Source organism: Artemia sp. Qi Xiang Cuo, chromosome 4, assembly GCF_049724085.1.
Source record: "Artemia sp. Qi Xiang Cuo chromosome 4, ASM4972408v1, whole genome shotgun sequence".
Taxonomy (NCBI): domain Eukaryota; kingdom Metazoa; phylum Arthropoda; class Branchiopoda; order Anostraca; family Artemiidae; genus Artemia; species Artemia sp. Qi Xiang Cuo.
The window spans coordinates 69,913,228-69,938,279 of record NC_142797.1 but is presented as its reverse complement, the minus strand read 5'-3'; the positions used below and the strand labels follow the sequence as shown (position 1 = coordinate 69,938,279).

The 25,052-nt window shown below is 36.0% G+C and overlaps 3 protein-coding genes across 3 annotated transcripts in view; 1 reads left to right on the top strand and 2 right to left on the bottom strand.

Moving 5' to 3' along the window:
- The window catches only part of LOC148953374 (xylosyltransferase Oxt-like), a 287,249-nt gene that overhangs the window by 104,150 nt on the left and 158,047 nt on the right, over nt 1-25,052 (top strand). The window lies entirely within an intron of this gene.
- LOC148953376 (uncharacterized) overlaps nt 1-25,052 on the bottom strand; it is a 90,722-nt gene that overhangs the window by 13,623 nt on the left and 52,047 nt on the right. The window contains exon 3 of the mRNA XM_089087318.1: nt 17,491-17,578. Coding sequence (XP_088943444.1) covers nt 17,491-17,578 — 88 coding nt within the window. The remainder of the gene's footprint in view (nt 1-17,490; nt 17,579-25,052) is intronic.
- LOC148953377 (uncharacterized) lies at nt 696-13,140 on the bottom strand. Its single transcript, XM_089087319.1, has 5 exons — nt 13,049-13,140; nt 10,487-10,666; nt 9,944-10,046; nt 4,260-4,364; nt 696-754 (listed from the first exon to the last, which is right to left on the bottom strand). Exons 1-5 carry the CDS (start codon nt 13,067-13,069, stop codon nt 696-698), a joined length of 468 nt encoding a protein of 155 aa, XP_088943445.1. The 5' UTR covers nt 13,070-13,140.

Sequence of the window (25,052 nt, the reverse complement as noted above, 5' to 3'; positions counted from 1 at the left end):
GAAGTGTTTACAGGAATATATTGAAGGAGCTTTATATTCTAGTAGTGAATGTGTTCGTGAGGGCTTTTGGTTCAAGAACACGTTGAAGGGGGACATTGCTATTACCTTCTCTCGATGTCTCAACGTAGGATGCATAAAGAAATATACAATTGTACGATAAGAAGCCGGGTGGATAGTCGACAAAAGTAACACTTTCCATCCCATTGTTGGCTCTAGCACTTTTACTACTGATTATATTCCGTTTAAAACCAAGAACATCTCTCAGATTATCGATTAAATGAATCATTTCATTCTCAATTGGGGGCTAATGTATATCTTGCCATGATTCATTGAATAGTTAAAGTGGAATGCATCATTCTTGCGAGCAGATATTCTTCTAGTGATTGTAAGGCACAATTCATTCATGCTACCCAATTCTTTGTATTTTAGGGTGAATTGCGGGTATAAATCAGAGTTCACTGATTTTATTCATTCCTCTTCCCCACAATACACTGTCCAATTGTGTGGTCTAACACTTATATCATACATACGATCTTTTCTCAGGATATCATATGTATTTTTGAGAATACAATCAGCAAGAGCAACTTCTTACTTTACATCAAATTTGATGGCGGGGGGACAGTTCTGTTCAAAACTCGCTTATTTTATTCAAATCATCATAAAGGGGGTTAGAAACCATCAATGTCACATAAAAATCATAGGGCATTGTGAACGTCTTCAGCGGCAATCCAAGAATCAAAACCAGAGTTGTTACCTAGTCAAAGAACAAGCAACGGTCTTTTGCCCCTATGGGTTCGACTATTTAATATTTTTAAATCTGATACATTCCATTGTTTTTAACCTTTTTGAAATTCATAGTCATAAAAACCACCAAGAATCTCTTCATCTTTCATATCACATAGACAATACGTTACAGGTTTAGTGTCTAAGACTTTGGATAATTTAAAAAGATTAGTGAACCATAAGTAATTTCTCGTTTCAAAAATGAAAAATATTACTAGTTCGATTGATTAGAACTGTATCACCAGCATTGAATTTTTGTTTCACTTGCCTTTCATTGGAATATTGTTGAATAAAAATGTCAAGTGTATAATTGCTTCCTCGATGAACTTCCAGAGGACTGAGTTTGGACAGGCTTCGACGACAAAATTGATTATAAATCAACATGGTTCGATCTAAATCATGAATAAAAGCAGCACTATTTTTTAGTATACAATATCTCGAGATTAAAAGCCGAAATGTCCTTATTACTCATTCATCCAATACCACCTTTATTAGACTATGACTCTTATAGATCGTTGTGTTATATTTCAATAAAACCATTTTTAAATGTCCTCTCTTTCACTGCTTTGGAACGGCATATGTGTAGTGACTAAAAACACTGATTGAAAGTAAAATATATTTGCGTTGACTATTGTGACGTCTTTGAACCTCGTCTGGAGTCAAAAGATCTACTTGTAATATATGCGATAGGAAAAAGGCTTTAAATTTCGATAATGACTACCTAGATTGACTACCTAGAATACCTAGAATACCTACCTAGACTACTTAGAATGACTACCTACAATGACTACTTAGATTAGGATAATGGCTCTATTATTTCGATGAAGAGTGTAACTTGGTTCATTCTGTTAATACTCTTTCGCTAGCTTCTTTTGAAGTCCGGTGGCTGGTGCAAGTGTAATGGGGGATATTAAACTTCCTGATTCATCAATACTCTCATAAACAAGTTTCAAAACTTGAGTCATTTTGAACGAAAACACGTAGTGAAGTGTGCAATACCATTTTGCTTACTAAGAGATGATGCACTGATATTAAATACCTTTACCTGGTAATTTTTTAATATCAAATCATCATCCACACTTGGTATGCTAGTATTTTCCGAAAATTATTTTAAATCATCTTTTGATATTTAACTATATTCCTTTAGTCGATATAAATTTTTTTTACTGCCTATTGGGGTTTCGCCCCTGTTTCTTTTCTTTTTCAAATGAATGACCTGTTTTCGTTTCCGTAATTATAATTTCTTAGATTTAACTATAGCATAATTTTCAATGATCACTTAAAGTCTCGAAGCTAAGCTACAATTTTGTAATACATAAGCTTTCAAGCTAAATTTTAGTTTTGTCTTCCTGACCTGGGCCATTGAAAGATAATATTATTCCAAAGAAGCCAGGGATTTGAACTATAACTTATTGGATTGGTTCGTGCCATTCTGGGGTCCACCCCAATGCAAGTCTTTCTTTTGTGAAAATAGTGATTTTGGAGTTAGTTCTTTGATAAACTTCAGAGTCTATGTTACTATATGCTACGTTACTATATGCTATACTACTGTTGTCAGATTTGACATTGGAAAAAATAAATAAGCTATTTTCTACAGCTGTGTGATATTATTTTTCCAGAAACCCAGGCAGGGCGGGGAAAGGAGTTCGCGAAAAGTACTGGCCCTAGTATATCGACAGGGTGTGTTTACCCTTCAAAGATATAGCTAGAGATATTAGGGGTGACCCACGTGATGGTACTCTTGGCCTAGAGATTTTGCCCGTTTGACGGTTCGATCACGTTACCATACCTTGGATCAGGGTACACCGTAATAGGGTGTTAAAATACTCTATATTTACATTAAATTAGTGGTAGCTGCGAGGCATTCCATTACAATAGGGATACCAGCGTTTGTGCCATTACAATAGTGGTGGCAGCGACCGAAGGACTCATCAGTACTATTATAGTAAAAGAATCCGTGTTTTCCGAAAAGACTATTTAATTTAGCCTACTCAGTAACCTATTGTAATTACATATAAAAAATTGCAGGAAAAAGACGAAATCAATTAAAAATTATGAAAATCTGAATGTGCGGTGCGTCGTTAGATTAAAATAAAGTCTTACGATTTAATATATCACACAACTACGGGTGAATTTAGCCTAAAGTAATAGGCTATAAAAATATTACGAAAATTTGAACGGGTGTTGCCTAGTTGGACTATTATAAAAATGTATTTATCAATATATCACGCAACTAATTAGCTTGTGAAAATAATCATCAGATTGAGACATAATAATTTATCGCGAGATAGTACTGGAAGTACAGTGACCCTTTGAAGAAGTATTTTGATGATTAGCTGAATTTTGAAATAATGTCAGAAACAGACAAGATAAACAATGGGTCGGGAAAAAACAAGCATTAATAGAATTAGACGTGAATTCAAAAAACCTACCGCGATGAAACAAAATCATTTGTATTCAGATTCACATTTGTATGAGACTCCCGCTAGAATTATCCTAGGAAATACACCATCAAGTGATTCCTATAACTTTCAGGGGTAAAATAGACATTTCTGACACGTACGAAGGAGGGATCTTCCCAAAAACTCAAAAATAGGACTATAGATAAAGAGCGTACAGATAGAGAGCAAACAGACTCATAAAACGAATCAAGAAGATATAATGACAGAAGGAAACAAAGTAGACCTAGTAGTATAGAATCGATATCCAGCAGAGGGTCACGAAAAAGTAGTCATGTAGATATGACACAATATATATTAAATTTCATGAAGGAAGAAAGAGAGAAAGATAAAAAAGAAAGAGAGAATAGCTAGAGAGCCAAGAGAGGAGAATATTAGAATAGCTAAAGAACGAAATGAGGAGGAAGATATAGAAGAAAGAGAAAGAGACAGAATATCCAGAGAAAAAAGGAGGAGGCTGATAGAATAGCCCGAGAGTGAAAAGAGCAGAATGATAGAATAGCTAGAGAGAAGAACGAGAGAGATCACTAAGAGTTTAAAAGAACCATGATAGGCATAATAGAAGCCCACTGGGGAATTCCAAAAAGAGAAATTTTATCACCACTAACATCTAGGCTGTTGGATGATCATAACAATTTGTGTAAGGATCAATTGAGGAAGACTGAAAGTTATTGGATATGAATTGCTAAGACGGAAAACATGCTACTTTGTTGACTATAAGGGGAGGTGGACCGCCCCAGAAGACAAAATGGGAGGCTAAGCCACCCTGTCGAGAAAACCAAATGCTTGATACTCCAGTTCAAAATGTTGATAATCTCTAAAAATGGAATGCGGAAGCTGCTAAGCCACATAATATTGAAAATAAGACGCGCGAAATCGATTTTTCAGGAAAATTTTTATACAATAGTAAAATTTAGAACACTTATACGGAAAATGCAACACTGACAATTACATACCAAGATGAAACACTCAATGTGCAAGAGAAAGATGAGAAGAAATTTATTGTACGCGTTTTACCTTGTAAGGTTCGAGAAATTTTGGTGCAATATGAAAAGCCAAATTTCGGGATCCAATTCCCAGTTGATGACGATTTATTTAATACTACGACAACAGAAATGAAAACTAAAAGAGAGAAACAAATATTAAAAGGGATTGCAATAAAGAAATGCAGTCAAAGATAGTGGACACTTGATTCCAATTCAGATTTAATGATGATTTAATGTACGCGATTGAAAAATTCGAGAAAAGTAGAGATGAAAAGAGAAATACTAAATAGAGACAAAATTGGCAGATTCAGTCCGCGATTGTGGAGAATAAAAAAATTTAGAGAATTAAAAAACGAGCTTAGGGGAAACAGAGAGGTCCAAGACCCATTGGGAAAATAAAAAAACTACCGTTAGACGAAATAGCTTAGGAGGTAGGAGAAGGTCCAAGACCTATTAAGAAAAACTACAGATAATCCCAAAATAAATTTGAATGGACTACAAAAGGCTGGGGAAAGATTAAAAAATATTGAATTTTGTGGTGGATTGAAAAAGCTTGGGAAGGCATCTAAGATTAGTCCTATCAACTCTAAGGGAGATTTGGTCTCTTTTGGGTAAAGGAGCCTCTTCGGGGAGCCCCTCCAAAGAGTTAGCTAGAGATTTTAGGGGTGGCCCAAGTAGTGGTACACTTGACCTAGAGAGTTGGTCCGTTTGGCCGTCCGATCACGTTACCATACCCTGGATCAAGGTATACCGTAATAGGGTTTTAACATAGTCTATATTTACACTAAGGTAGTGGCAGCCGCGAGGCATTCCATTAGAATATTTGTCGCCAGCGAGGATTTTCCCCTCCAATAAGTTGTGCAGCACCATTTCCACGCCAATATCAGGTGGCAGCCGTGGTTACCAATACAATATTGGCAATAACATTTTTTGGGAAGTTTGATCAGTTTAAAAATTTATAAAAATGTCAAATAATGCAATTCTTGTACGATTTGCAATCAAATCTAAAATCAAATCGATTAGATTGTAGGTGTTGCCGTAGATTATAAGCTCATTCCTTTTACCATCAATTTGTAAATGTTCACTTTCAGCGAAATCTGTCAAGGGTCTTTTACTTTGCTCACAATACAATTGGGTTTATAGGTCTGGAAACTAGTCAAAACTTTAGCCAGTGACAAATCGTTTTGTTCTGGTGGTGGTGGTATTGGTTGTGATGTTGAACTTTCAGAATTTTGAGATGGCATGCAATCAACGATATTTACAATTTCAGCCATATCAGACAAGGTCTATGTGTGCTCGGACAGTGTAAAGGTACGACCGAATGGACACTATCTTAATTCGGACCTGGATTTATGTGTACAGTACATATACCATCTCGGTCTGGAGAAAAATCAATAGTAGGCGGGAGAAAGGTGCATTTTTTCTATCGATCCCAACAGTTTTCTACAAGTCCACATCTCAGCAGTGTTTCTTATGTTTATCTCATGTTTGTGTGAGACAGAATTTTGTTTTTTAAATAGTGTTTAATATCATACTACGAATTTATCTTCCCCCCCATGGCTCGAAGCTGCCGCTCGGCCACTGTAGTTGCCACCGCTCCCTCCGGGGGATCCAGTCGCACCCGGAAGGCCACCAGAGTGACCGCCTTGCCCTCCCCCAGGGAGGATGGTTCCTAATTGCTTTTAACCCCAATTGCCCGTTTTTGTAAATATGTCGTTTAAAATTTGTTTCGTGCATTTATTCTCATTAAAGGAAATATCATTAAAGAAATTTGACAGCGAGAAGAGTAACATGTATGAGTTTAGAACTCCTCTCAGATCGTTGGTTTGCGGGCCATCGATGTCTGGCAAAATGACATATCAACAAAAAGAATTCAAAATCATAATAATTTTTTTAATCCAAAAAACATCTATTATTGCTATTGCGTGTGGCGAGAATCCTATGATAAAAATAAAGGCTATTTCACCAGACACAAATTTCATGCGGGGACTTGAAGTTTTTAATATTATTGAACCAAAATCATGATTTACTATTGGAGATTTAGCTGAATCCATTGAAGAATGGTCCAAGGAGATGCTAAAATTATTCACGGTTCGATCTCATCATGAAAAAATTCCGTAAACGTCATTCTCCGCAATCTCTTTAATCAGAGCAAATGTATGAGCATACCTACTTTGAATTGTACTTACTATATTATCTACAGGGTTGTTTGTGGTTGAAGTTCCCTCATTACTTAAAAAAAAACAAATACATCCCGGAGAACTGAAATTTCTAATCTCGGGATACAATCAGGCTACGAATAAACCCTATGGTTACATTCTATCGGATCTCAATCAAAACATATCCAAATTTTTAAGTGTAGTCACTGATATTTTTTACAATAAAGTTTTTGTGTATTTACCAGTAAACAGTAAAAAGGTCAGTAGTTGCTATCATGACACTGAAGAAACTAAATGAAAAAAGAAATTTATTTTCCGTCCTTACTAATTCAAAACCTCGGCTTAGGAAGGCTATACTCAAACATGATGTTGACAAAGAATTCATTAATCTCCAATCAGAGCTTTGTTTAAATTTAACGGAATGAAATTTTCAACTGCCGGAAGTATTTAAGTAACAAAGAAAGCAATGTCTTTCACTTGTACGTGGACTAGCATCCAAAAGTAAGGGAAAGGATTTTAAAAGAAAACGGCTTCCTCAGGTGGGTGGTAGCTTCTTTACATTGCCAATTCTTGCAGGACTTGTGAACAGTATTCTCTAAGAAATGGCCAAACCTTACAAGCTGACACCAAAAGAATTCGCCCTTTCACCAAAAGAACATTTTGAAGACATTGTCAGTAAATTTATTAACAATGAGATGATTGAACGTTGAAAAATTACTTTTTCTTCAAGACGCCCTTCGACGAGTTTACAGGCATAAACACTACCGCGAAAGACCACTCAAGTATTTGAAGAATTCAAGCCCTATCTAAAACGAATTTGTTGTATACCTTTCCACCCTTTTCCCACCTTCTTCCCCCTTCCACCTCTTACAAAAATCATTTTTAAATTTACTTACATTAACGTCTAAACGTTCAATAAATAGAACCACAGACCCACTGCCTTTTTATTATAGTTGTCTACTTTATTTAAAATACTGCCCACCCATTCCAAAAATACACCCTCAATATTATGTAGGTATGGGTGAAGTGATTGCATTTTAGTTTCCATATAATGTGAATACACTTCACCCGACTTTTCATTTAAATCAAAAAATTTTTGCAATGGACGCTTTAATGCTATCCCTTCCTCTCCTCCTCCCCCAAATCTGTCTTTCAAGAAGGGTTCGAATCTCGCCTGCATAGGAGTGCACTATGTCTGTATGATCCGAAAAGATACTACCGCCAATAAGTGAGTTAAAGTGTTCGCCAGACTCAGCCCTAACGATATAAACATTATGAAAGGCAGAATTAGTCTAGTAAAAATCCGAGAATCTAGGGGGTGAACCGCTACCACTTTGTCCTACTCCCCCTGCTAACCCTCCTCTCGGTCACTGAGAAGGTTGAGGAAGAGGGGTTTCTCCCTGGTGTGCCTGCACTTTATCGGGATCGTTGGGTGTTAGTTGGTCTTCCACCCACGCATACTCCTTGCCAAACCTAAGATAAGTTATGAGACCATCTAAATCAAAGAAAGGAGGAGCTATACTATTTAGATACACCAACTACTACTACTACTAACAACTCACCGCAGCACCAAGCAGCCTGAGGCCGAAACAGCTATGCACGCTCCTCCTCCAACCCAATCTATTCAAAGCCTCCCTTTTTACACCTGCCCATGAAGTTCCCACTTCCTTTAAATCTTCCTTTATGACGTCCTCCCACCCCAGACGGGGACGACCTGCTTTCCGTTTAGCCCTAGATGGTTGGCCGAAAAGAACAATCTTCGGCAATCTGTCATCCTTCATTCGCACAACATGCCCTAACCACCTCAAGCTTTCTTTCATTATAGACCTAGAAAGCGGTATTGAACCATATTTTTCATATAGCCTTTTGTTTGAAATACGGTCAGTCAGTCGGGCTCTCAGAACAATCCGTTGGCAAATTATCTGAAAAACATTTAGCAAATCTTCATCTGCTTTTCGGACCGTTCATCCTTCAAAGCCATATTTGAACATTGTCGTCACTGTAGCTTCTAATATTCTAATCTTCGTTTGCAGACTTATCTTCCTATTCTTCCAAACTTTTTTTAACTATGAAAAAACACCCTGAGCCTTGGCTATTATACTTTTAAAATTTTCACTGCTCCCATTGTCTTTACTAATAATACTGCCAAGGTAAGTTAATCTGTTAACCTGCTCAATCGTTCTATTACCAAACGTCACCTTTTCATCTTCGCTTTTTCCAAGCCTTAGCGACTTATTCTTCTTAGCAATAATTTTTAAACCTATACTAGCACCCTGAACTCGCAAAACCTCTAAAACTTCATTCATTTTGCTCAAACTTTCATCTAGGATGCTTAAATCATCAGCATAATTCAAGTCCAGGAGAATTTTTCCTCCCCATTTGATTCCGTGGTCTCCCATTGCCTTTCCTGTGCTCCTTAAAACAAAGTCAATCAGAATGATCCATACAAATGGTGACAGAACACTACCCTGCGTAACTCCTGATTAAATACAAAACTAGCTGCTAACCTCATTTCCTACCTTAACCGCAGCAGTGTTATTCTCGTACATAGCACTAATCACTTTAATGTATTTGTCTTGGATACCATACAAGAATAAAACCTTTACTAAAGCTCCTCTATCAACAGAATCGAACGCTTGCTCATAATCTATAAAACTGAGGACCAAAGGTGTTTGAAAACTTAGGCACTTCTCAATTATTAGCCTAAGAGTGAAAATTTGGTCAACACATCCTCTACCTTTTCTAAAACCACACTGCTCTTCTCTTAAAACTTTGTCTATGGCATCTCTCAGAGACCAGACTAAAACTTTGTCTACGGCAACTACAGAGACCAGACTAATGCCTTGATAATTACCACACTCACTTTTATCACCTTTCTTATAAAGTGGCTTAATTAAGATTTTCCTAAAATCGTTAGGTATTTCCCCTTTTTCAAAAATTATATTTATAATTTTCAGTAACTTATGCCTAACCTCAGAGCCACCATATTTAAGAAACTCATTTACCACCCTATCAGCACCTGGAGCCTTATTATTTTTTAATCCTTTTAGTACTGTTGCTAATTCCTCCTCACAAAACGAATCTTCCTTCACATCCAAGGTATCACAAACTTTTCAATGTCATCATAGAGATTGTAACCCCCTTGAGCGGTGATAGTGTCGCTAGGTGAACCTAAAAAATTATAACAACTTATTTTCTTCTGAAACACTTATAATTTTAACCTATAAAAGAATATATTAACCTGTAAAAAGAATTTATCATTAGCCTGTAATTTTTAAAAGGGTAAACCCCTCCTAGCATTATCGACAAAGGTTCACAACACTTGCCGGTTAATATAACCGGTAAACAAAACGTATAGTTGTATTTACGAGGGGTATGACCCCCTTCCCCCTCCCAACGGCATTGAATAAGGTTCCCAATAGTCTCATTATTTTACCTTTGAAATGGTACAGTTTTTTTAGCAGAAAAAGTCTTGAACCCCCTTCTTCATTCTTTTGGTATCTATGAGTCTTAAATAAGTATGATTTCACCTACGGGAGGAGGGGTATCAATTTACCAGGGGTGGTGCTCGGTTCTTCACTAAACCAATCCTTGAATAATTTATTCCCCCATTCCAGTTCAACATCGTTATCCTTCATTGCTGGCATTTCAACGAGAACCTGGAAGAAAATAATCAAAAGTTATTTTTATTTTTGACACATTTTGATAATAACCTGAAAGGAAATAAATTATTAATCTGAGGCTCAGGGCTCTTAAACCCACTATGATGCTCCTTGATAATGATGTCAAAAATAACACTAGGTGAATCTAAAAGTATGATTAACACCATATTTTCTTTTTGAAATGGTACATTTTTAGCTTGAACAGGAATATATTATTTTAACAGGGATGAAAAAACCCATAACTATTTCTTTGAGGGTCAGGGGTCTCTCGAATAAGCTCCCCCCCCCCGATAACCTATTACTTTTTCAGCATCCCGCCATGCATAAAAATTAAAACGTTAAGTTTTTACCCCTAAAACACACAATAACCCTTGAGCTTTTGTTTCGAGAAATATCGTTTTGCTGTCTATGACTCAAATAATTACAATTTTACTTACGATAGGGTTGGCAATATTGGTGTCACCTTGTACTGGTGGCAGTGAAGCCTCCGCATTCTTGCCTTGGTTATGAAGGGCAGAAGGCCTCACATTTTCAATGCTTTGCATGCTGGGACCAGCTCCTGCATCACATGCCCTCGTTTTCTTTGCGGGAGGAAACTTCTCCTTGCCGGGGTTCTCCTGTAATAAATTTTTTCTGAAATTTTACAAATAACTTGACGCTTAAAAAATTATAATTCCAACAAGTCTTATGTTTCCCTTAAGTCTGCTTCTAATAACCCACACAGAACCAAAAATACTTTACTTATGTAGCAGCAAATTTAGAGCGTATCCCTTTTTGCTTACACTATGTAAGGTGGAGTGAGGGCTTACACAAAAATAATTATTATAGTCAAAAAGGCCCTTGTTTAACTGTATGTATTTACAAATTTAAAGAAAAACACTCCCCATCCCCTTTATCTAATGTGGATATAACACACTTTTTATATTAATATTTTATGTAATGATTCAACTACATACAAAAATCCATCAAATCTAGTTCACAATAGCAGATACGGAAAAAGATCCGTTTGCTCAATATACAGCAACCTTTTTCTGCAATTAATTAAAAAAAAAAATTTCCATAAAATAAAATTTTAAAAGAAAAGTAAAGAACTCCACTAAACCAAAACTGTGCAAAAATTAAATAAAATAATCTACCAAGCGTGAGACTATAACAAATCAGCATCGATAAATAAATAAAACTCAAAACGAGCAGTAATTACAATAAATAATCGAGTCAAACTCAAAACGAGCAGAAATTAACATAAGTTGGGCTTAAAACCTCTATGCCTTCCCAAAGCCAGAACATAATTTGCACTTTACTGAAAAAAAAATAAATGTTTTTACTTTTAGAACTTTAATAAATCAAATATTATTAAGATTTTGATTACTAAATATCAGTAATTTATATTAAACTGACAATGCACATTCATTTGTATTTTTTTCAGTAAAGTGCAAATTATGTTCTGGTCTTGGGAAGTCATAAAGGTTTTGAGCCCAACTTATGTTAATTTCTGCTCGTTTTCAGTTTGACTCGGTTATTTATTGTAATTTCTGTTTGTTTTGAGTTTCATTTATTTATCGATGCTGATTTGTGGTAGTTTCACGTTTGGTAGATTTTTTGGTTTTATTTGGGTAAATGAATGGCTGGGGAGGGGGTGGGCATTCGGCCTCTTATTACCTTCGACTATTAGTAAGGGCACTAGGTCTCTCAATTTCCAATCCAATGAGCCCTTTTTGAAATTTCTACGACAACACTTTCTATAAAAACCTTATATGCCCCCATGCATAGCTTACAACCATTGCCCCAAGGGTTGTGGGGGATTGTCCTGCTCAAAACATATTTTCTATCTGGAAATCAACTACGCTGAACAAATTGGCTATCTCAAAATTGTGATTGGACGTGTTTGGGGGGAATGATGGGCTGTGAGCGGGAGGGGGCCTAGTTGCCCTCCAATCACTTTCGACCATTAAAAAGGGAACTATCCCTTTGAATTTCCAATGGAATGAGCCTGTTTTGAAGTCTCTACGACACCGCCTTCTATAAAAACCTTATATGCCCCAGGGCATAACTTAAAACCCTTGCCCCGAGGATTGTGGGGGAGTCTCCTCCTCAAAAAGATATTTCCTATCTGGAAATCAACTACGCTGAACAAAATAGCTATCTCAAAATTTTGATTGGATGTGTATGGGGGAATTATTTTCGTGGGGGGGGGGCTAGTTGCCCTCCAATCACTTTTGACCATTAAAAGGACACTAGCCTTTTGAGTTTCCAATCTAATGAGCCTTTTTTGAAGATTCTACGACAACGCCTTCTATAAAGACCTTATATGCCCCCAAGGCATAACTTAAAACCCTTGCCCTGAGGGCTGTGGGGGAGTGTCCTCCTCAAAAAGATATTTTCTATCTGGAAATCATCTATGCTCAATAAAATAGCTCTCTCGAAATTTTGATTGGATGTGTTTGGGGGAATGATGACCGTTGGGGGGGGGGGGGCTAGTTGACCTCCAATCACTTTCGACTATTAAAAAGGGCACTAGCCACTCCAATTTCCAATCGAATGAGTCATTTTTGACCTTTCTACGACAACTCCTTCGATACGAAGTGCCCGGTTATAGAGGAAAAAAAAAACACATTGTGCCCACATCGTTCTTTACTTAGGTAGCGCTAGCGCGCTGCCTATGATTAGTTAATGGTGTGCGTCAGCGAAAAATATTCACGGTAATGTCTAACCCAAATAACTGACGGGTGTTAATTAACTCGTGTTTACCCATCCATCAGAATAAGCTTCGATTACCAAAGGGCTTTTGAAATAGAGAACATATATTTTGACGGTAAAGTCATTTTTGGCGCGAGAAAATAAGATTATTATACCTCTGATAAAACTCTTTTATAGGGAAGGCGCTAAGTTTTTACTTATTACTTTTAAACGGAGAATTATATCAGCTCAAATTTAAGCATGAACCTGTTATTTTTGGCGGGGAGGAGATTAACCCCATACTTAATGTACTTAGAACTTACCTGTAGGTAGGCTCGAATCATATCCTTTTTAAAATTCTTCTTTCACAACTCATTTAGATTGTTAGACTGATGAATTTCAACGTTTATGCACAGATTTTATACTCTGAGGGAAGAATGGAATTTTCCGGTCCATTACCCGGTAAGAGAAAAAACAAAGCCATGTAGCGGGAAAATATCTGCTGTTTCTATTTGTTACAAATTTGAGGATCAATACCTAACTAGGTCGCATAGGGACACCTTTGTTGGAAACACTGAAAATAAATATTTGTTATAAATGTGAGAATCAATACAAGTCTAGATCACATAAAAATAAAAGCCTTTGTGTGTTAGTAGCAGTGAAAACAAACATCCATTATAAATTTAAGAATCCAAACAAAGCCCTGTTTAGGCCACACCAAAAACCTATGTCATCATCATGCGTAAACAATGAAGTAAGGGGTACTATTGCCATTTTTTACATCCTGGAGCTCCCCACTTGACTAGCGTCTTAAAGGAGGCCCTGAGGGAAAAATATCTTGAAGTAAAATGTTTTAAAGAAAAAAAAATTTTAAGAAAAAAATCCTGGGATAATAAACGTCTCGAAGAAAAAAATTGTCGAAAGAAGAAGGTCTCGAAGAAAAAAATATCTCGAAGAAAAAACGTCTTAAAGAAAAATTTTTTGAAGAAAAAAACGTCTCGAAGAAAAAAAATATCTCGAAGAAAAAAATCTTGAAGAAACTTTGTCAAATATTCAGTAGCTTAAAAAAGTACTGGAGTAAAATAAAGGTAATCTGAAATTTAAGTATTTCTGTGGTCAGGGGCACAAATTAGATGAGGTTTAGGGGGAAATTGCTTTAGTTGTTTACCCCCCTTAAATTTTGAAGAACACATTTTGTGTTTTTTCATTTATAAAATTCAAAAAACAATAAAATTCCCCCTTCAAGATTTTGAAAAAATTAAATTTCCCTAAATTTCCACTAAATGGTGCCTCAGTATAGTAAAGATACAGTACATTAAAAGAAAATTATCTCAAGATGAACTAAAATGTAAAGTAATTTTTATAATAATAGATGTTTTATCACAAACTAATAAGAAAACAAAGAATTATTGAAACTAAAAAGAAACATGTCATCTCAAAAAGTTGTAAAAACTAAAAAATAATCTTCGGCTACAAGGAAAAATCGAAATTTTCAAAGACTAAAACTGCAAGCTTGAGGTGGTAAAATTTGGTTTATTTTAGTTATGAACTGTCGTGATATGAAAGTTTTCTTTCAAACAGTCATGACCATCAAACATCATTACTGTCCCAAGTTTTAACCTTTAGTATTTTTTAATCAGTTTTTCCTTGTAAAAAGGTTGGAATAATTTCTCAAAGTAATCTTTTGACTATATTATTTATTTTGAAAAACAATAAGAAATATTATTGCAGCAAATGATGACCTCCATAAGAGGTCATCAAGTATTATAGTATAGTGAAGATAATGTAAAAATGAAAATAGAGTTCAATATTATATTCAAAACCGGAATTTCAGCCTTGAAGCAATGTGGGTAGGGGTCTGTCACTTTTTGATGTAACTGATAATTATTCTCTTTATGATTCCAACCTTTCTCTTGGCATAAAAGGCCTCCAAAATCCTTGAAATATAAAGTTTTGTTTCAATATCCAAAAAAAACTTATTATTATTCCTCTATCATCAACAGAAATTACAATGTAATTCTTAAGGGACTATTCTTGAAGCAGTCATAAAGGAGATTCATGGGTATGAAAACAACTTCCTTAGGCCTATTTTTAGCATCTATTTGGTTTTCATTCTCAATATCAATTATTAACAAAAACTTAACACAACCACATCCCCTCAGAATGCTACGGTATGAAGTGGAGAAGGGATAATCAAATAAATCCACAAAATAAAAAAAAAAATAGTTTACGTAATAAGGATTTAAAAAAAAAACTTGACTACAACATCATATACGCTGTTTCCATTAACTTAATACTCAACTCCTTCCTTAAGACACATCAGTCAAAAATTAGAATACAAATAATGCTGATACTAATATCTATGATTTAATGCTGTTTTGCCAAGGCAATTATATATCCTAACAATGTAATCACTAAATTCATGCTAAGAAAATAATTCATTTTTCAGCAACCTTTTAAATTTAGTTAACATTACAGCTACTTTTACTTTCCTCATCACACTTATTCCATAACTTAGCCCTTCTTAAAACCAGAGAACCCCGACTTAGACGTTTCCTGAATAATAACATAGATTTTATTCACCAGCCTTGTGTCATGGGAAAGAGGCTCATTAATGTGTGTGAACAAGCCTAGAAAAGGAGTGGACTTACCTTTGACATAATTATACATGAAAACACCAGTACAAAAAATCACAAAGAGCAGCCGCTGGAAGTATTTCAAACTAGACATGAACCTCAAGACGAGATTCAGAAAAGCTTATATTAGCAAGTATTCTAGCAACAATATTTTGATATACTTTGACGAGGAAAAGGATTGAGGAGAAAGTCCAGAACCATACTGAACTACAATACAAAATATAGGTGTGGGTTAACCTAAAATATAATATGTAGATCTCGGGTCAAAAATGTCCTCGGGTCAAAAATGTTTTTTTTTCTAATAATACCTATACTTCTAACTAATATATTTCAAGCTTTCTCGCATGACCTTTCAATGAGAGTGATTGGGCCGCAATAATTCCAAGATACCGAAAACTTGACATCCTTTGGGATAAAAGGCCGCCAGCTGCAACTGAAGATATCTATGGATAACAATCGAGGGACTTTCAAAAAACTACAAGATTAGTCTTATTCAGGGTTGCCACCCCTAGTGATTTATCACTATTTCTGGCGATTTCTATATTCTCTAAATAAAAAATTCACTATATCAGCACATAAATCAGTAGACTATTGAAGAAAATCACTAAATCAACCAAAAAATCCCTAAAATCTAATGATTTTTTTCTCACTTGATGTCAACCCTGATCTTATTGATATCAATAGTAATCTCGGTGGATCTTATCCAGATGGATGTCCTCTGAATAGTATTAAAAAATAAAGAACCACCAATTCAGTCGTTTTTGGAGACACAATTAGAGCTGTATGGTCAACAAACATCGGAACGGAAATATTTATCTCTTTTTTTGTCAATTCTGAAATCTTATTCACAAGTTACTGAAGAGAAGAAGAGCAATCATTTACGTAAATCAAAACTAAAAAGGGGCCAAAAATAGTCCTTTTTGGTACGCCACGTCTAATAAGTAATGGTTGAGATAATTAGTCAGATATTTTTATTCTTTGTGAATGAACAGAAAGGAAAATAATAGTCAAATTGTGAAATCTTCCAGTACGCCATATCTTCGCTACTTTTCAGCAAGTAAAGAATTATCAGCAGAATCAAAAGCTTTATTAATGTCTTAAAGTATTGTTGCAAACATTATTTGCAAATTTATTCATGAAGAGAGTAAACGGCCTCCCATAATGGACAAGATTGTAAGTAATTGAGGGTGTTGTTAGGGTTATATGGTGCAGATACAGCAAGGACGCTTCCCTCTTATATGTAATGTTGGATTCCACCAGGAAATCCAACATTACAATCCAACATTGGTTGCCTGGTAATACGAACTAGACTCTCAGCCGGGCATACCCACATTGTAGTTGTATTTAGTTTGTAAATAAAAGAGCCTGAACCTGAAAAAACAGACGTGGTGGTTGGAAAACAACTCAGGGAATGTCCTGAGGAAAACTCTGCGCTGTTCAGATCACCCTTGGAGAATCTTTGATTTTCACCTGAGCCTTTGTCATGGAGCGTCATCTTCATTGTCTTATGTATTATTGTACCAATAGGTTTGCGAAACCCTTACTAAATAAGTGACACAGGGACATCTAAATATGGGGAAGCACTTCGCTCAAAGCGTAACCCACTGGTGACATTAGCGGTAAAAAGAATGAACAAGCTATCATTGGTCATCCTGAAATTCACAAATATTTTTGTTATGACTGGCTTCGCGGGCTACAGCAATCATACAGGCAATGACCTTGAACATTAGCCAAACTAATTGAAAGTTAATTTAAGGAAATATTTTCCATATAAGAAGCTATTCAAAAAAGTAAAGAGCTATATAAAACCTAAAACGAGTAAAAAAGTCATAAAATAATCAAAACTTAAAAAAAGCTGAAATTGCTTTGAATAAATATTGAAACCCAAAATGAACAGGAATGAAAAAGAAAAATTACTTCACGCATGAACATAACATATTCGGCTATGGAAAAGTGATGGGAATTAAAATAAACAATCATGTCAAATTTGAAACGAATAGAAAATATTAGAAATAAGAATAGGACTACTTTTTACTCTTTCAAACAAGAGTGGAACAGCATTCCCAAGCGTTCCAATGGATAAAGAATAAAAGAAAAATCAAAAAATAAACCAAGAGAAAGATACGCACATTGAGTCTGGGCTGATCTGTGGCATCAGCTCAATCAGATGTTCTGGTTGTATTTGAAAAAAGACTGCATTGAAAAACGTCTCCATTTCTGAAAAATAAAGGTAGTTAGCAAGAGAAGAGTATAGTGTGAGAAAATTATTCACCAACAGCATAAACAGCGTGGTGATAAACGTCTAGGGCAGCTCTTAGACAGCAGAAACTTTGGCAAATGACATTCATATAATTTTATTCATTGTAGAAAAAATTAATTCCAAAGAAAATCTTGTTTGTGCGTTGCTTAAACTAGACTTTTTATATTTTTAGTATTCTGGATGCTGAATCTTTTCAGTGTGTTCTGCTACTCTGAGCAATCTCTCACCAAACTGTTTTATTTTTCACCAAATCTTATTTCTTATACTCCACGTACATCAAATACTGTGACGGGAGGGGGGGCGGGCTAAGACATTGTTATTTAACATATAATGATCTTTTCAAAACAATTCAAATAGGCGTCGTAAAAGGTATATGAAAAGTCAATCCTATTCCCATCAAGGCATTGAGATGAAGGTTGTTTTTTTTCATTATTCCATTTGTCTGGGAAACTTCTTTTAGCTAATCATAGGCGGCACAATAGCGCTGTGAAAGTGAAGAGTTACATGGCTTCCATGTATTATTTATTTGTTTTTCTATTAACCAGGTCACTTCATTTGGGAGAAGTGGACATAAAGGTTTTGGGGCTGATTTTTCTAGTACTTTCTTAAGTTTAGAAAAGCACTGGATGGCTACCAGCCCCCATCCATCCCCCTTTTTGGCTACCCCCTCCTAAAACTCAAAGATATCTGGTCTAAATTTTAATATAGCTATTTTTCAAAATAATCAAAAGGTCAAATGGATTAGGCTAAGGAGATAACATGATCTTTTATATCCCCTACTTTAACGGCCGTAAATATTTTAAGTTTTGCATTACTTACATACAGGTTTTCAAACAGTTTGTGGTAACTAACTGTAAGTAAGGAGTGGCCCGCCTCAATAGTAACCCATACTCTAAAAAAGGCTACGAGCCTGAGAAAATTTGCCTGATTTTCGAAAAAAGGAGGAAACATCCCTAAAATTCAGAGATATTTAATAAAAATCCCACCATCAGATTTAGCGTATCAGAGAACCCTCCTGTTGAGGTTTCAAGGTCAATCTGCAAAAATGTGGAATTTTGTATTTTTTTTGCCAGAAGAAAGATCACGGATGTGTGTTTTTTTTTCAGAGGTAATGGTATTGACCCAGTGGTCCTAGAATATAAGAAGAGTGCTAATTCGAACGGAAATTAAAAGCTCTAGTGCCTTCTTTAAGTAACCAAAAAGATTGGAGGGCAACTAGGCCCCCTCCCCAACCCCTTTTTTCTCAAAATCATCCGATCAAAATTTTGAGGTAGCCATTTCGTTCATCATAGTTTAAAGACCGAATAACTATGCTTTTTGAAATATCATGACCCCCCCCCCAGTACCTGGGGAAAGGTCTTTAAGTTACAAAAATTGCCCATTGTTTACGTATAGTATTTGTTATTGGGAAGTATGCAACCACTTTTCGGGTGGGGGGACGAATTTTCTGCTGGTGGGATTTCCACGGGGATAACTTTCCATGGGGAGGGAAGTTTCCAGGGGATGAATTTTTCAGGGGAAATTTAACGCAGAAGGAAATGGCAAATTCCTTCAGCGTAAAATTTTCCCTGGAAAATATGCTAATTCTTATGTCTTGCTTTCTCTTAGCCGACTCAATTTTGCGCGTGGAGATGTTAACGGTAACCGTCCGGGGTAAATTTTCACCAGGATTGAATTGTCTAGAAAGTAAATCCGTGGGGAGGAGGGATTTTTCCATGGGGAGAAGGGATTTTTCCGTTGAGTTGGAGCCAGATCTTTAGACATTATTTCAAAATCGATCAGAAATTAAATATAAAAGGTCAAGTTTTTTCAGCTGAAAGCAAGGAGTAACATTAAAACTTAAGAATAAATGAAATTATTACGTATGCGAGGGGGATGCTCCTCCTCAACGCCTCGCTCTTTACGCTTAAGTTTGAATTCTGCCCAATTCTTTAAGAACGACTTCTGGAACACAAGGGTCGTTTAATTAGAACAATAAGTAACCTTTTTAAGAGTAAGTCTTGTTATCCAAAAAATATGAAAAAAAATCAAGTCTTTTCAACTGAAAATAAGGAGTAAAATTAAAACTTTAAACGAAGAGAAATTATTACATAAAGGAGGGGGGTCCCTCATCAGCACCTCACTCTTTACGTTAAAGTTTTTCGGGAGTTTTAAAAAAGCTACTTATTGCTCTATTTCTACTCCAAAAGGAGCTCCTTAGCTACGCTTTGATTTAAACTGAGATAGATTCCTGACTTCGCCTCGATTGACCAAGAGTAACATAAGTTAATGTTTTCTTTCGCCTGGATTGACACCAAACTAAATAACGGGTAATTGTGACACAATAGTGATGAAATTATTAGACAATATAGTAGATGACGATTATAGGCAGAGCCAGGACCGTCAAGAGAGGCCCAAACTCCAGAATCAGAGGCAAGGCTATAGCGTTGCCTATTGTAAAGGCCATTCAGCTCCAATGTTTTATTAATTTTTTTCTCCCAGAGGCACTTCATATGGAAGGGTTCGTCATGTAAACTTCAAAGAAGGCTCATTCGATTGGAAACCGAGAGTTCTAGTGCTCTTTTTAAGGGTCAAAAGTGACTGGAAGGCAACTAACACCCCTTTTAAGCCCACTATTACCCCAAACACATCCTATCAAAATTTTGAGATAGCCATTTTTTCTACGAATATGATTTCCAGATAGAAATTATGTTTTTGACGAGGACACTCCCCCCATCGCCCTCATGGCACGGGTTGTAAGTTATGCCCTGGGGGCTTATAAGGTTTTTATAGAAAGTTTTGTTGTAGAAACTTCAAAAAGGACTCATTTGATTGGAAATTCAAAGGGCTAGTGCCCTTTTTAGTAGTCGAAAGTGATTGGAGGGCAACTAACGCCCCTCTCACGCCCACCTTTTCCCCAAACATATCCAATCAAAGCTTTGAGATAGCCATTTTGTTTAACGCAATTGAAAATTCTGGAAATTAGGTAATTGAGGATGACAACCTCTCCAGAACCCTCAGGGCAAGGGTTGTAAGTTATGCCCTGGGGGCAAATAAAAGTTTTTATAGAAAGCATTGTCGTAAAAATTTCAAAACGGGCTCATTCGATTGGAAATTTAAATGGCTAGTGCCCTTTTTAATAGTCGAAAGAGATTAGAATGCACTAAAACCCCTTCCAAGCCCACCATTTCCCCCAAACACATCCAATCAAAATTTTGAGATAACCATTTTGTTTAACGTATTTGACACTCCCCCCTACAGTGTTCAGGGCGAGGTTTATAAGTTATACTCTGGGGGCATATATGGCCCTTATGGAAGGAATGCTCGTATAAACTTCAGAGAACACTCATTTGATTGGAAATTGAAAGTTGTAGTTCCCTTTTTAAGCGTCAAAAGATATAGGAGGGTAACCAGCCCCTCCCCCACGCTCTTTTTTCCCAAGCGCCAATGACGCAGTAGGTTTTAGGATTTGACAGTGAGAGAAGGACCCGATACCCAAATTCTTGTTTGTAGTGATTTTTATTCGTTGCAAGCTTGATTTGGATGTTCAATTTAATTTATATTTGTTTTAAGATTTATTTATTCATTTACATTAATATCTATTGTATGTTTGTTTGCATTGATTGTTTATTTAATTTCTGTTCGTTTTAAGTTTCATTTATACTTCAATAGCAAAATATTTTTTTTCGTTTTAAGCTTGATTTTCATATTCAATTTACTCACTTACTCGCTTTAAGATCTATTTATTCATTTATATTATTACTTGTTGTATGTTTTTGCTATGATTGTTTATTTAATTTCTGTTCGTTTTGGGTTTCATTTATTCTTTAATAGTAATTCTGGTCGTTTTGAGTTTTAATTTTAACAGGTATTTTTGTCTGTTGAGCTTAAGTTTAAAATGGCCTTTACTTTTCTTTGAAAAAACTTATTTTTCGGAAAGTTTTTTTTTAATTAATTTCCAGAAAAGGGGATCTCAAATAGCTATTATGTACTATTTAACACAGACTACCCTCAATTAATAGCCAGTTACAACATTTGGCTGATAACTTTAAAACGGGGAGAATTAGTAGGTTTGTCTCAAAATGACAGTCAATAACCAGTGATTTGAATATTGCAGTTTCAGGCTATGAGACTGAATGTGAGAAAACACCATTGAAAGCTTTGAAAATAAAGAACACAAGTTTTACTTTTGAAGAATTACAGGTTGTAAGAGAAGACGTTTATATTTTATTGCATAAAGGTGTTATTGTTAAAGCATCAAGTTCAGAAAAAAGGAAATACTTTTTTTTAAGTGTGTTTTTACGGTTCCGAAAAAAATAGTTCTTCTTGATTTATGCTAACTTTAGAAAAGCGTTAAATACAGCTATTTTAAAATGGAAAGTGTTCAATCTGCGCTTTAGCTAATGACAAAAAACTGTTACCTGGCCTCTGTAGACCTTGTTGATTTTTACTATTCATGTCCTGCTGATCTTAATTAGCAGATATGGTTTTGTTCTGAAATAGATTGTTGCTAAGCTTACACATTTTTGCCAAATAAATTGTCAACAGCCCGAGGGCTCTTAAGCGGCATTCACAAGCATGTCTAGCTAGAATTCCATGTCTAGCCCCGTGTCTAGCCAGAATGCAATGTCTAAACAACGACCCTTCACAAGTAAAATTCGATGCTTAGCCAGACACGCTAGACAAGGCGCTTTGCTAGACATTGAGTTCTAGACTCTAGAACTCAATGTCTAGCATTTTCGATTGCAACCAATCAGAATTTTTCAAGTTCCGCTATTTTCATCATTTATGTTTACATTTTTAAACCAAAATTTAATTTTTGTTTTCTCATTAATTTGTTTTAATTTTAGGCAAATATGCAACACCAGACATTATAGTGAAGCACACTAAGGCAATTGTTTCGCTTATTTCATCCATTATCTTGTGACAATAAAAATAGGGATTGCAAATTTGAAACTTTCGTCTGCATAAGCTCTCTTGATTGGCTAGAAATGACAATTTGAAACTAAATTTCTAGTTTTTGCTAAGCACCGAATTTTACTTGTGAACGGTCGTTGCCTGGACATTGAATTCTGGCTAGACACGTGTCTAGACATAAGATTCTAGCTAGACACGCTTGTGAACGCCACTTTACAAAAATTAAAACTCAATTTTTCCATACTTTGAAGAAAAAGTTATTTATCTGTTGTTTACTTGGACAACTTGGAAGGTTACTTTTAAAAGTACAATGTCTATGAAGCAGTCAAATTACCGTCAGTTGGGGTTTTTGGTTCACCTGGAAAAGTCACTTCTTATTTCAAGTCAGCAAATAAAAATTTTTGGGTTTTCTGTTAGATTCGCAATCAATGCGTTTTTTCCTGAAAACTCTGGGATTTGGGTACAAACATTCTCAGTTGAGAATTGACCCCGATCCAAGAACTATCAGTAACTCCAGGCTTTCTTGTTTCAACTTTCTTGTTTCAACCTTTATAGCAGTGGATATTGATCGAAGAACAAATCTTGGCTCTTTGAGCCCTGAGTTTTATACTCATGCTCGATGTGGCTCTCGGAGCCCTGAAATTAGTTCTAGGAACACAAAATCTATTTCTCAGAGCCCAAACATAGGGTCTAGAACCACCAGAACAGGCTCGGTGTGCCCCATAAAAATTCATCATCAAAAAATGACAGAAAGCGGTAGGTTTCTCTAGAAAAGCACAAAGGCAAAAGATTAAATGAAAGCACGTCAAATGACGGTCTCTTTAAACAGATTTCTGAAGAACGTTCTAGAACGTTCTAAAGAGGGTCCCAAGATCCATAAAAAAAACTTGCCAAAGTTGTAAACAGAGCTTCCTCTAAGCCTCTGGAAATAGGAAAGCTCAAGGATTTCTTTGAGCGCCACCCTAAGCATACGAGTACCGATAAAATTGTCCCAAGGTGAACAGGGAAATTTCGGCTATTTTTTCATCACAGGCTAAATAGACGAATGTTAAGGCATTTCAAATGCAGTGGACTATTGTCCACTCAACCTTTTTGTATCTTAGAAATAGCAAATGCGATTCTGCAGGTTGAAAATCATGATATTAAAGCAAGGTCGTCAAATACCTATCAGATACAGTTCACGTGCTTGGCCTCACCAATTATGATCTCAGTCTAAAAAGACATCATGCGTTGAAATTCAAGTGAGTCCTGATCCCACGGTAGCATTAACTTTATGCGCTCCTGAAGCCAAAGTGACAAAGTTTTGTATTTGGCAAGGATGTTGCCAAAACAACGTCCAGAGCAAATCCATGGTTGAAAAAATCATTTGGAAGACAAAAAAAAACGTGCAAGAAGGGCCTACTGCTATTGTCACTGGCAAAACAAGGCTCCCTGTCCAAACTATCGCAGAAATTAGGGCCCATATTTTACCGGAAAGCAGAGTCGTGGAATATACACGTACTAAAACACGCGCAGGGTGACTTTGCGGCCAAGCTCACTTTAACATCCGATTTAAGTTCGAAACTGCAATGGCGATTGCATATGGCCAAACATTATTCTAAAGCAATTGGGCCTAGATCAGTAGACAAACATTTATGTAGAGATACATGGAAACTAGGCTAGGCACTTGTGGAGGAATATTCCATGAAAACGGCCACAGATAAATGCTCCTCGGAAGAAAAGTGATTTAACATCAATGATTTTGAACAAAAACCTGTTTAGCTGGGATTAAAAGGTGGCTCAGGGTAGCAAAGACATGCAGGCCCGGATGCGTTCAAACAATACAACCACAGTGGCATAAAAAGAATAAAAAGAGATCAAAATCTGAGTTTTGTAGTTATTTTGCAAATAAGGTCTGGCAGCTACTATTGCAAAGAAAAGGGTGGATATCTGCAGAACATTTGACTGGAGTGGCTAATATCACTGGTAAAGGGTCATGAAAATTTGATAATGTAAAGGATTTTATGGGACTCTGGAATATTTGAAATTTGAGCTCTGTGGTATCTCAGTGGATAGACATTGATTTGGGGTCAAAACGGTGAAAATTTCAGATTAAACCATTTGTTTCTTGGAAACCAGACCCCGAATATTCTTTTTGTAGATACATTGGTAACGAGTTGGAAGCCTCATTTCCTCTATGCCCTTTGGTTTGCCCTCTGAAACCCTTCAGGAGGTAGAAACAGATCAAGCAACAGGTATTTTGATATTTCGAAACTGGGCCATACAAGTTTAGTAATTCTTACTATTAGGGCTTTTAGTAGAAATTCCCAAACTTCTACCTACCGATGTTTTTACTTTGTCTATCGCACAAAAAAACTGACCTTGCACCATTCAGTGTTCAAGACGTTACGTCTAGTGACTTTTGTCGTCTCTGGCATGGTTTTTTCCACCAAGGATATTCTCCTTCCATATTCGATATTATCATGGATGGATGGCGGGATTCAACTAAGCGCCAGTACAGGATTTGCATTAAAAAGGGTTGAATTTTGTAGAAGA

What these genes read in the sequence shown, in the direction of transcription:
- LOC148953377 (XM_089087319.1), bottom strand. Translation starts at nt 13,069, where the DNA reads ATGATTCGAGCCTACCTACAG. An exon ending in TGATTCGAGCCTACCTACAG is followed by an intron (nt 10,667 to 13,048) that starts GTAAGTTCTAAG and finishes AATTTATTACAG; the next exon opens with GAGAACCCCGGCAAGGAGAA. An exon ending in AGAACCGAGCACCACCCCTG is followed by an intron (nt 4,365 to 9,943) that starts GTAAATTGATAC and finishes TCTCTCTTTTAG; the next exon opens with TTTTCATTTCTGTTGTCGTA.